Source organism: Marmota marmota, unplaced genomic scaffold (genome assembly GCF_001458135.2).
Source record: "Marmota marmota marmota unplaced genomic scaffold, marMar, whole genome shotgun sequence".
Classification (NCBI taxonomy): domain Eukaryota; kingdom Metazoa; phylum Chordata; class Mammalia; order Rodentia; family Sciuridae; genus Marmota; species Marmota marmota.
In genome coordinates this window covers 79,249,040-79,261,049 of record NW_026000026.1, presented here as the reverse complement: position 1 = coordinate 79,261,049, position 12,010 = coordinate 79,249,040, and the positions used below count along the sequence as shown (strand labels likewise).

Genomic DNA, 12,010 nt, shown 5'->3' with positions numbered 1-12,010 from the left:
AAAAAAAAAAAAAAAAAAAAAAAAAAAAAGGAAGGAAGACAGACAGATCTCCAGATTTTAGCCTGAGCGATTGGAAAAAACAGATCTGCAACTTGTTGAGACAGGATGGGAAGCCAATTTAAATTTAAATTTCTGCCATGTAATAAACTAATGGCTAAAGACAGAGTGAGTAGTGGGATATCAGTGGTTGGGTGGTTGGGGTAGTCTAGCGAGGCAAAGACAGAAGAAAGACCTCTGTTAGGTTAGAGACAGCAGTTTGAAGAGAAGTAAGGAGATCTAAAGGATACTCAAAGTAGTTAATGACCTTGGTGAAGGAGAAGAAAAAATTTGTTTAAGATGTTTTTTTTCTGGCATGGTCAGCTGAAATGGTGTTGCTTTCCACTTAGTGAGAGAAGATAGAGTGAATTCCAGATAAATTGGCTCCTTTTGGAGGGTTTTTTGTTATTACCTATGAAACTAGTCTAGAAACTTAGTGGCCCTATTCTATATTCTTTAGACCAAATACCACTGGATCCAAAAGAGCAGAGTCACGGAACTTTTTCCATAAAGCTCCAGAGAATAGTTTCAGCTTAGCTGACCACACAGTTTCTGTCTTAATTACTCAGTTTTGCCTGGGTAGTGTGAACATAGCTATAAAACAAAACAAAACAAAAAAACCCCCAGACATTCAGGTGCAGTGGTTCATGCCTATAATTCCAGAGACTCCAAAGACTGAGGCAGGAGGATCATGAGTTCAAAGCCAGCCTCGGCAACTTAGCGAGACCCTGTCTCTAAATAAAACATAAAAAGGACTGGGGATGTGGGGGATGGGGCTCAAGAGTTAAGTGCCTCTGGGTTCAATCCCTGGTACAAAAACAAAACAAAATAAAACAAACAAACAAACAAAAAAACAGATACACAGACAATAGAGGTGAAGGTAAAGCCTCTCTGGCCATTGTTTGGCTACACTACATAGAATAACATTAAGCAGTTTCTTCCTTCTTTGGGACATTAGATTTTTATGTAATCAGAGGCAAGGGAGGGAAGGGAAACCATAATACTTTGCAACAGTTTGCAAGCCAGGATCCTGGCTAAATATGCAGTCTTGAATGCTTTGGCAATTGAAACCTGAGACAGACCAGCTGCAGCAAAAACTTAGGGTGCAGGTCATTGTTAAGGAGGGGAATTCTGCTTTCCTTGAGTGCTTACCCTTGGGGTAAATGATCAACCACAGTGGAAAGGCTGCCTGTGGTCCAAGCTTTTTTCCTGTGCTGGATTTCTCACCATCACAGAAGTAATTTCAAGGAAATAATCAGTCAAAAACTGAAAACATGCTATGTGTTTTACTACAAAAGAGGACATTTCTGTGCTTTTGGGGCATGTTCCTGAACAATTGTGGGTAAAGAGACATTTGCAAAACAAACCAGAAACCCTATATAGAATCGAAATGTAAAGAAAAAGAAATTATCTCTGGAACTGTTTGCTCAGTTACAATCTTGAAAGAATGACTTGTCTCAAAGTGAGAGCTACCCCTTTAATGCACGGGCACTATCATTCAGCATTTTGTTTCCAAGAAGGAAATCCCTGGTAGTTAACACACTGTGCAGCAGTGTGGACTTTCACAAATATAGATGTCATCTTGTGGCATCTGTTATGACTTGGGTTTACATTTGGTTGTGGCCTTAGAGAACAGTGTCTTTGATCTTGCTATCCTTTTTATTTTGGGTAGCTTTAACTCCATTACGCACTATACAGACTTTGAAGTTTTTCTGATTGCAGCATGTGTGATCTTTGGGTCCTCCAAAACTCTATTAAGAGCTTGCCATAAGAATTTTATTCCAGATGTTCACAGTTCAAAATTGCCTAACTTCACCAGCTGTGCACCAACCACCCCTCTTCTTTTCCTCTTTATCTTTAAGGTCTTCAAAAACAAGGAAAGAGTCCTTTTAAAATTACATTGAAATTTCATTATGCATGATTTCCATCACAGGGGATTTATTTCTTATTGTTCTCCTATTTTCCATAGACAGCATGTTTTTTTTTTACAAGGCATATGAAGGTATCATTATCAACATTTGGTATCTTAATTTTCTAGACAAAAAGTCAAACTTTGTAGCATGTCTTTTTATGCTAAATTTATTCAGTTACAAATTAGCATGCTTGAGACTTAATGGAAATAGCACTGGACTTGCAATCAAAATGTAAGGGTTTAAACCTGAGGTCCATTACTTGATAGTTGTATGATATTGTCTCTAAACCATGATGCATGCCAGACTCTTCTGAAAAAGGAGCATCAAGATGTCAGATCACATGATAATTGTGAATATGAAATGAGCCAACATTAAAAAAGTCTCCTTAGTGCATTACTTGTCATATGATAGGTGATCAATAATAAATCAGTGTCAAAATCTACCCAATTCCAAGCAGGGGCTCTGAACCTAGTAACAAAAGGACATAATTTACAATGTGGGAATGAAAATTAAGATTAAGGGCATCTTATACAAAGTTCTAGGTCAATGGCTCTCTAAGTTGGGACCCTAGACTGGTAGTATCAACATCACATGGCAATTTGTTAGAAATGTAAAAATTGTGGCTCTGTCCCTGATGTACTGCATTAGAAACTGGGTGGTTCCAGCAATCCCTGCTTTCACTAAGCCCTCCAGATGATTTCTAATGCTGTTGGCCAGTCTGAAATACTATTGCTATGATGCTACTTATTATGGAACAATTCTTTACAAGTGGTCTTATTCAGTCCTTCTGTAAAAAAAAAAAAAATGGGGGCTGGGGATATGGCTCAAGAGGTAACGCGCTCGCCTGGCTGGGTTCGATCCTCAGCACCACATAAAATAAAATAAAGATGTTGTGTCCACCGAAAACTGAAAAAAATAAATATTAAAAATATTCTCTCTCTCTCTCTCTCTCTCTCTCTCTCTCTCTCTCTCTCCCTCTCTCCCTCTCTCCTCTCTCTCTAAAAAAAATGGGGAGGGGAGCATATTGTTAAAAAATAACTAGGAGAACTTGAAATTTCCAGGAAGAACTCAAAGTAATGTAAAATGAATGATAAGAAGAATTCTATTCTCCAGAAAGTCTTATATTTAATTTTAAAATGTATGACTAGTTTAAGTATAACATCTAGAATGTATCTTGAATGCAGCAATAAATGAAGACAACACAAATGAAAACAAACAGAAGGTTTTATTCAGAGTATGCTACAGCAAGAGGGTCAGCTACCAACTCTTGCCAAAGCCTGAAAGATGAGTAAGGAAGCAGAAAAGCAGTTTAGAGAAAAAAGCCTTCGGGTGCTCCCTGATTGGAGGTTGCTGGTGGGTGAGAGTGGTACAGTAACAAGAAATGGGCATCTTGTGTAGTTGGTTTTGGAGCCTACATGTCTCTTTCTGGTGGTTCTTGATTTGAACGTAAGTGGGAGTAGAAAAATAGGGAAGCCTGTAGTCATAGATCAAGTCATAACCATTCTGGACCATTTGCAGCAGAGATTGTCAGAGTGTGTTTGTTATCTATGGTCTGGCAGTTGTCCATTTGTATGTTCCAGTCTTTCAAGAAACCTGGGATGGAGGACAGAGTGCATATATATATGAAGAAAATGACTTTAAGAGGCTACAATTACATTGCTGCTTGAGTTGGTTATGGGGGGGAAATAATTAGCACATTCATTGTCTGTACTATTTCTACTTTAATGAAAAATGTCTTTTTATTTTTATTGGTGCATTATCATTATACATATGATGAGATTCATTGTCATAAATTTATACATGCACATAGCATAATTTGGTCCATTTCATTTGCCAGTAGCATCCCCCTTTTCCTCTCTTCTTCCCTACCTCTTTTCAACTATTCTTTTTTGTATTTTCTTTAGATTACTTTTTTTTTATTCCTTTTTCCTCTGTATCTTCCACATATGAGAGAAAACCTATGACCTTTGACTTTCTGAATCTGGCTTATTTCAGTTAGCACGATGCTTTCCATTTCCATCCATTTTCCTGCAAATGACATTATTTTCTTCTTTATGGCTGAGCAAAACTCCATGGCTTATATATACCACATTTTCTTTATCCATTTATCTATTGTTCCATAACTTGTTTATTGTGAATTGTGCTTGTGTAAACATGGGTATGGGTGTATCACTATAGTATTCTGACTTTAAATCTTTTGGATAAACACTGAGAAATGGAATAGCTGGGTCATAAGGTGGTTCCATTTCTACTTTTTTGAGGAAGTTCCATACATATCTTTACAGTGCTTGTGCTAATTTACAATCCCATCAACACTGCATGTTTCTTTTTCTCCACATCTTCTTGAGCATTATTATTGGTGTTTTTAATTCTAACTGAAGTAAGGTGAAATCTCAGTAGAGTTTTGATTTGCATTTCCTTGATAGCTAAATATGTTGAACTCTTTTTCACATATTTATTGGCCATTTTTAATTTCTATTTTGAGAAGTGTCTGTTTGGTTCATTGGTCCATTTATTCATTGGGCTATTTATAAAAATATATTTTAAAAATTAATTCAGATAAACATAAGCACTGGGGATGTAGCTCAGTGGTAGAGCACTTGCCTAGTGTTTGTGATGCCCTGGATTCAATCCACAGCAACACCAAAAAGCATTACTACTACTGCTAATAATATTTTTTGTAAGATATTGCTAATGCAAATATCATGAGTTGAACTCTCCTGCAAGCACTCCAATAGTCATGGATTATGTTCATGGCAAGTAATGAAGAAAGAACATGCATGCCATAATTAGTTGTAAAAATGGTGAGTACTATCAAATAAAAAATTGCTTGTAAAACTGTCAAGAGACTTTTAAAAAGCTGTTCATCTCGAAAGGTCAAAGAAAGAATTCCAATTACAGTTGTCTAAAGTGCTCAAAGAAAGGGATCTCAGGGTCTCCAGAGTCAGGAAGAAGCCTGTCTAAAGTTTAATCCAGCTGAATGGAATGTTGGGACCATCTTGGTCAATACCAATCTCATCACTGTAGAAAAACCCACGACCTTACATTTAAGATTAATAAATTTCCCACTAGAACAAAAGTAATTTTAGACATATTATCTCTCTTAAGTCAGAATGTCTGCAATCTTTGTTCTGGCTGTTTATTGGTAAGAGAAAGCAGGCTGGTCAGGAGGGATGGAGGAAGAACTTTCTTCAGGAGCATTTGTGCTGCTTGGGATCTTTTGGGACATGCTGTGTGTATTTTCAAGGATGTTTCCTGTACAGAAGGCACTCAACAGATGGGAGAGGAGGCGCTTCTTTGTGTGTGTGTGTGTGTGTGTGTGTGTGTGTGAGAGTGATCAAGAATAATTTTTATTTAGATTATTTTTTATTTGCTCCTTTTAGTTACACATGACAATAGAATCTATTTTGATCTATTTATACAAACATGGAATATATCTTATTCTAATTAAGATCCCAGTCTTGTGGATGTATGTGATGGTGAGATTCTCTGTGGTGTATTCACATATGAACATGCGAAAGTTATGTCCGATTCACTTCAGTCCTTCCTGTTACCGTCCTCCCTCCCTTCCCTTCATTCCCCTTTGTCTACTCCACTAAATTTCTGTCCCCACCCCTTATTGTATGTTAGCATCCACATATCAGAGAAAACATTTGACCTTTGGTTTTATGGTATTGGCTTATTTCACTTAACACTAGTTTCCAGATCCTTCCATGTACCATGTGAATGTCATGTTCCTGTGCTGAAGCTGGACTCTCTAGCTAACACTATTTTATTGCAAAGCTAAATATGTGAAATGCAAAATAATTGCTCTGGTGCCCTGTCTACTTTGCTTCCTTTATGACCAGAAGTGGTCCTCCAGTAGTTCTGGAGAACTATCAAGAACACTTGTTCTTTTTTTTTCTCGTCACTTCAAACTTTCTTTTCTTGGTCTTGCAATACCACACATTCTTTTGGCATTCCTTGGACATTTTGGACATGTTCAGTGTCCTCTGCCAGCTCCTCCTTCTCTATAGCATTACTTGGTACTGGAGTTCTTAAAGACCCTGACCTACTTCTTGGGTGATACATCCCTCTTCAGAATGCTCAGTCCCAGAGAAATGCTGGCCATCCTGTGTGCACTCCCTGCCTAGTCATTCCCTCTGAATTCCAGATATATATCCAGTCTCCTATTTCACGCCCCCACTTGAATATCTTAGTTATTTCACACTTTACATTTTCCCTTCTCATTAAACTGTACCAACATTTATCTAGGTATGCAAATTAGAAATGTTTTGCATTTTTACTTTTCTGCACTTACCCATGCAATCTATTAGTCTTATCTATTCTTTATCCCTCAGATATACCTTTATCCCACCCATTTCTCTCCACTTCGGCCACCCTGATGTAGGCCACTTCCTTTTGGACTCTCACAAGGACCCCTGGCAGTTTTACTTCTCTGCTCTCACATGTTCACTCCCCACCCTGCTCATTGCTCTGCTTACAACACTTCTAGTCTTCTCATTTACCTTCCAATAGAACGTCCACTGCTCACCAGAACAGAACAAACTCTCAGAGTATATGTAGCTCCTGACTCCTTTTCTGAGCTTATCTCAATAGTTCAGCCCCTGCTGTTCCCCTGTGATAGTGAACACAAGGTCTTGCCTGTCTCAGGGCCTTTGCATCTGCTCTTCTCTCTTCCTCCCGAATCCTCTGATTTCTCACTTCTGAATCCTCTGCAAAGATCAAAGTTCAGCCAAACATCATCTCCAGTGTTCTCTGGCTACCAGTCATTGCCCTCTATCCTACTCATCTCTGTCACACTGCCATGTTTAGGCCTGTTATAATCTTGCTACTCCAAGTGTGATGCAGGAACCAGCAGCACCAGCATGACTACCTCCAGCTGGACAGAAATACAGAATCCCAGACCTCACCCCAGACCTACAAAGCCAGAATCTCCATTTTGATAAGATCCCTGGTAGGTTTATATAAACATGAAAGTTGGAAGCACTGATCAGGCTGCATTGACTGCCTTAACTGCCCTGTACATTGTCTGTGTCAACCCACAGTACGACGAGCTCCGTGAGTCAGGGACTCTGTCCATTTCCAGCACACTACTTGGCAGGTGGCTGGCGCTCAATACATATTTGATGAATGAAAGATTCAATCTAACTTTCTCAATTAGTCCATGAAGAAAGAGGCTCAGAGAAGTATTTGGAAGTCACACAGGTTCTTGTTAACAAATCCAGGGCAAAACCAATCAAAAAGTATCTTCCCGCCTGTGAAAAGAGTGTGTGTGTGTGTGTGTGTGTGTGTGTGTGTGTGTAACACAGCATAACCTATAACTTCCTCTGCTATGGGGCCTGTATAGGCTTCTGGTATTGATGACAATTAGTTCTTCGTATTGTACTCTGTCATTTACAATCTAGTCTCACATACACTAACCTATGTGGAATCTTGCCCAGAATTAATGTCTTTATGTTTTCTTTCATTAAAAACAGAGAAAATGGTAAGCATAGACAACAAATTGTGGAATTTCTTTATTAATGGATTGAAAGATCACTGAAAAAGCTAAAACAAAGAAGAGAAAGTAAAAGTTTTCATAAGATTAGCTGTCAAGGAATCAATTCAGTGTAGGGGACAACTCTTTGGCCAGATGAGAATCAGCTGGTAGTGAGTAGTTGACAGTATTCTGAGGGCGTCAGAGGCAACCCAGGAGTCAAAGATGAATTTACAAAAGTGATTCCTAATTTATTTTAATTATTGTTATTGGATTTACATTTAGTTCAATGGACAATTCTTCCTAATTAAAAGATCTCTTTCTATGGTTGAATTTTGCTTGTCACTCACAGGTTACAGTTTAGCTATTTCTGGCTCTTAATTGGCCTGTCACAAATGAACTATATCTTGAACTTGGTGCCCTCTGATCCTGACATCTGCTTGATTTGAAATATATATTCTCTGGAGCCCGATGTGTTCATCCCAAACAGTCTGAATCTTTCCTCCCACTAGGGTATGTATTTAAATCATTGGTTGTAGACAAGAAAGGGACCTAAAACAACCCAGCCCAGCCTGCCCCTAATACAGGAGCCCCATATAGTGTCTGGGCATCTGATCATCCATGTATTCTTTTTTATTATAATAAAGTATAAATAACATGAAATTGACCATTAATATGTAAAACAAGCATTTTAAGTATATACTTCAGTGATATTAAGTACATCTGTAAAAGTGTGAAACTGTTGATACAACTGCCTATTTCCTGCATTCTTCCATCATCCCAAACAGAAACTCTATACGTATTAAATAATACTTCTCCATTCCCCCTCAATTCTGGGTTATGAGGTTCTACCTCTTTCCCTGTAAGAATTTGCCTATTCTGGATTTCCATATAATTGGAATCATATATTTATCTTTTTGTGCCTAGTGTATTTCATTTAGCAAAACATTTTCAGGGTACACCATCCTGCAACATGTGTCAGACCTTCATTCCTTTTTATGGCAAGATAATATTCCATAGTATGTATATACAACATTCTGTTTGTTTATCTGTTCATGGACAATTGGGTAATTTCCACCTTTGAGCTCTTATGACTGATCCCACTGTGAACATTGGTATGCAAGTGTCCATTTGTATCTCTGTTTTCAAGTATTTGAGATACACTTTTTACCTTTTGAGAAACCACAAAACACTTTCCAGAGTGGCTGTACCCTTTTACATTCCCACCAGCATTGTACATGGGTTCCAGTTTTCCTACATTCATGCCAACTTTGTTATATTTTTATTTATTTATGTATCTTTCTATTTATTTTTTTATTTAATGGTTGTCCTCTTGCACATGAAGTTGTATCTCAGTGGGCCCAGGTGTTCTTCAATTCTTTCTGTACTGGGGAGCTTAATATAACACCAGGAAGCCATTGCAGATCATTTTTAGTTGCTAGGTGATTGTTTTCATCCACCACTAAATCTGTCCGCCATCTACTGAGAGCACTCAGCCTTGGTTGCACATCAGAATCACTGAGTGCTTAAAAAAAATCCAATATTCAGGCTGCAAGCCACACCAGTTAAATCAGTGTCTTTGTGAGTGAGGCCCCAGAATCAGCATTTAAAAAATCTCCTTGGAGACTTTGCAGCTAGGGTTGGAAACCTCTGCTTAAAGCCCACTCACTGATCCCTCCTAATCACAACCCAGGCATCATAAGCTGTGACATCTACCACTGATCCCTCTCTGACAACCCCTATGCAATAGCCAGCCTTCACGGGCAGTCCTGACCTCCTCACCCTTCCAGATTTTCTCCCTAAGACTGCATGTACCAGTTGGTATTTCTCATATTTTCATGTGTATCTGTTTATCATCTGCCTTCTGAGTTGCTTCTTGCTGTTTCCCTGGGTCATATGATGCCCACCATGGAGCAGGTGCTCAAAAAGTAATGTTGAATGAGTGAGTCTGTAAACCTAATTTTTTTTTTCAAATGACAGTCCTTCAGGTAGTTTAAAAAAACAGCTTTGTCTTATCCCTGGGACTTCTCTTTACTAGATAAAATCTCCCATATACTTTCAAGCAATTTTCAAAAGTGTTGAAAAAACAAACCTCACCATTACGAACATAATCTGTCTTTCACTCAATCAGCAAATAATAGAGTATTTATTGTGTACTACATATACCTATGTGCTACTCACACCATAGACTAGATATTGTGCCAGGCACTGGAAGAGTGAAAAAGATAACCAAAGTCTGGGTTGGGGTGTACCTCAGTAGTAGAGCCCTTCCCTAGCACACACAAGATCCCTGGGTTCAATCCACAGCACCAAAAAATAAAAGTAACCAAAGTCAATATGTGGGGGTGATAAACAGAAGTAATCAATAAAAAAAAGTCATTTCAATAACAACAAATGGTATAAAGAAATGAAAAATGTTTGTTGGCAGTAGCACATTAAATGTGAGTTGAATTTGATATGAGATCTGAATGACAAGGAGTAGTCAGTCAATTAAGGAGCACTTGAGAAAAGAAATACATCAAATACAGGGACCTAATGGGGGGGGGCAATGGTTAGAGGGACTGTGAGTCAGAGCCTGTAAGCAGCACAAGGAAAAGAACCACCATCACCTCCTTTGTTGGATACTTCACCTTACTTGATATGGCCTAAAATCAAATAAGTTTTTCCATGGCCACATTACCCTTTTGATGTCTTTTTCCACATTTTATTAAATCTTCCCTGACCAATATTTGTACTGTTGATAGTTGGCACTTAAATGTGGAAGGGTGATTTAGGTGAATATACCTTTTCTTTTCATCTGTATCCCAGCCCTAGATATTTAAATTAATCAATCTGTAGAAACCCTTCTTAGCAAATTGGAGGAACTTTCTCATTCTCCAACCACAGTAAGGCTGGTTTCTCATCCCATTTGGCACTTTGTCTCCTGTGCCTGCCTAAAGGAAGAAGTTGGACCAAAGCCAGGGCCAGACTTGACAGACTGCTGCCCTTGAGTGTCGGTGCCTACCTTGATTTATCAGCCAAAGGAGCTCAGTAAGAACAGATAATCCTTCATGTCTGGACCTTGCGTTCCCAGTGGTGGGCTCCCAGGACGAGCAGCCTCTCCCAGCCTCTAATGTGTTCTGACAGCTCAGATCCCCTAATTTCCCCCACATTTCCCAAATGTGGGGTTTGGGTTCAGGAGTTTTAAGATCATTTGAAGCTTCATTAAAACAAACATTTTATTAACACAATTAAAATAAAACTTTTTCCTGTAACGTTGGAATAACCTGCAGATATTATACTTTCATTGATAGAGGTCACTCACTTCAAGTTAATAAAGCAAGTTTTTTACTTAGACCGGGAAGGAAGAATTTGTAAATTAAATCAGATGCTGAAATTGATGAGAAAATAAATTTGAACTGTAAAAAAGTGACATCTGCTAGGTACCAAGAGAAGTGGAGTTGAGGGCAGCTGCAGAAGCCCCTCAGCTCATTGGTTGGCTACTGTCTGTCCTCTGCACCTCAAAGAATCTGATCTCCTCTCCTTGGGGCAGCCCACCTATGAACAGTGGCTTCTGTGTGGGCTGGACTCGGGTACTGAAAACAGAGTGACCCTTGTATGCATGCAGACCCTGGTTCCAGGTACAGTCATTCATTCATCCAGCACCATCCTTCCTTCATCTGACAAAAGTGAATTACACATTAACTATACAGCAGTGAATACAACAGCTGAGGTCTTGACTTGTGCAGCTTATAATATAGTTGGATTAAACATGTGAAACAGTAATCATCCAAATACATTTCTGAATACCTACTGAGGTGTAGTCTCTGAAGGGAAACCATGAATTATTATCTGATGGAGAATAGCTGTGCAACCATTGGCTAGTGTGTTCACCTCTTTGGCCTCATCTCCTCATTATATAGAAGTTAGCCAGGATGGCCTGTCCACTGATGGGTTCAGACCCTGGCATGTATTAAGTGCATGATAAATGTCTGCTGCAGCTGCTTCCTGAAGGTCAATGAGGAAAAGACAAGTTTTCTTTCCCATGTCTCAGTCCCCAACAATTCTTTGTGTTTTTGTGTCTTCCAGTTCCAAGGAGGGCTTTGGTTCATTGGAGAAGGTCTTGCTGCTCACGTTTCTCTCGGCAGTCATCCTGATGGCCATCCTGGGCAACCTGCTGGTGATGGTGGCTGTGTGCAGGGACAGGCAGCTCCGGTAAGCCACTCCAGGGGACCTCCTGGGGAAACATGAGTGGAGTTCTGGAATCTCCCTGGAGAGCTGGGTCTCAACATTTTCATTGTAATTATGAAGGAAAAAGTTCACGTGAATAGTTTTTAAAAAACAGAGAAGGGAAGAGGGATGACACACAATCCTACAACTCTAATATCTCCAGTATAAGCACTGTGGTGTACCATCTGTTTCCCTGTCATGGCTTTTAGTAGTTGTGATCACTGTATACACAATTGTGGAGAGCACATTGAATCTAAGCCCCTGACTTTACCAATGGTTCTGGGAAGAGGCAGTTGTCTAATGATGGTTCTAGATTTAAACATGGATCTTCTTATGTTTTTACTTCATTATTACCACCCCTGCCTACAATTAG

At 39.1% G+C, this 12,010-nt stretch overlaps 1 protein-coding gene across 3 annotated transcripts in view; it reads left to right on the top strand.

Annotated features, from left to right (window-relative positions):
- Nucleotides 1-12,010, top strand: part of Htr4 (5-hydroxytryptamine receptor 4) — a 178,670-nt gene that overhangs the window by 76,771 nt on the left and 89,889 nt on the right. For all 3 annotated transcript variants that reach the window (XM_015477663.2, XM_048811762.1, XM_048811761.1), the window contains exon 3: nucleotides 11,497-11,622. In XM_015477663.2, the coding sequence (XP_015333149.1) occupies nucleotides 11,497-11,622 (126 nt within the window). The remainder of the gene's footprint in view (nucleotides 1-11,496; nucleotides 11,623-12,010) is intronic.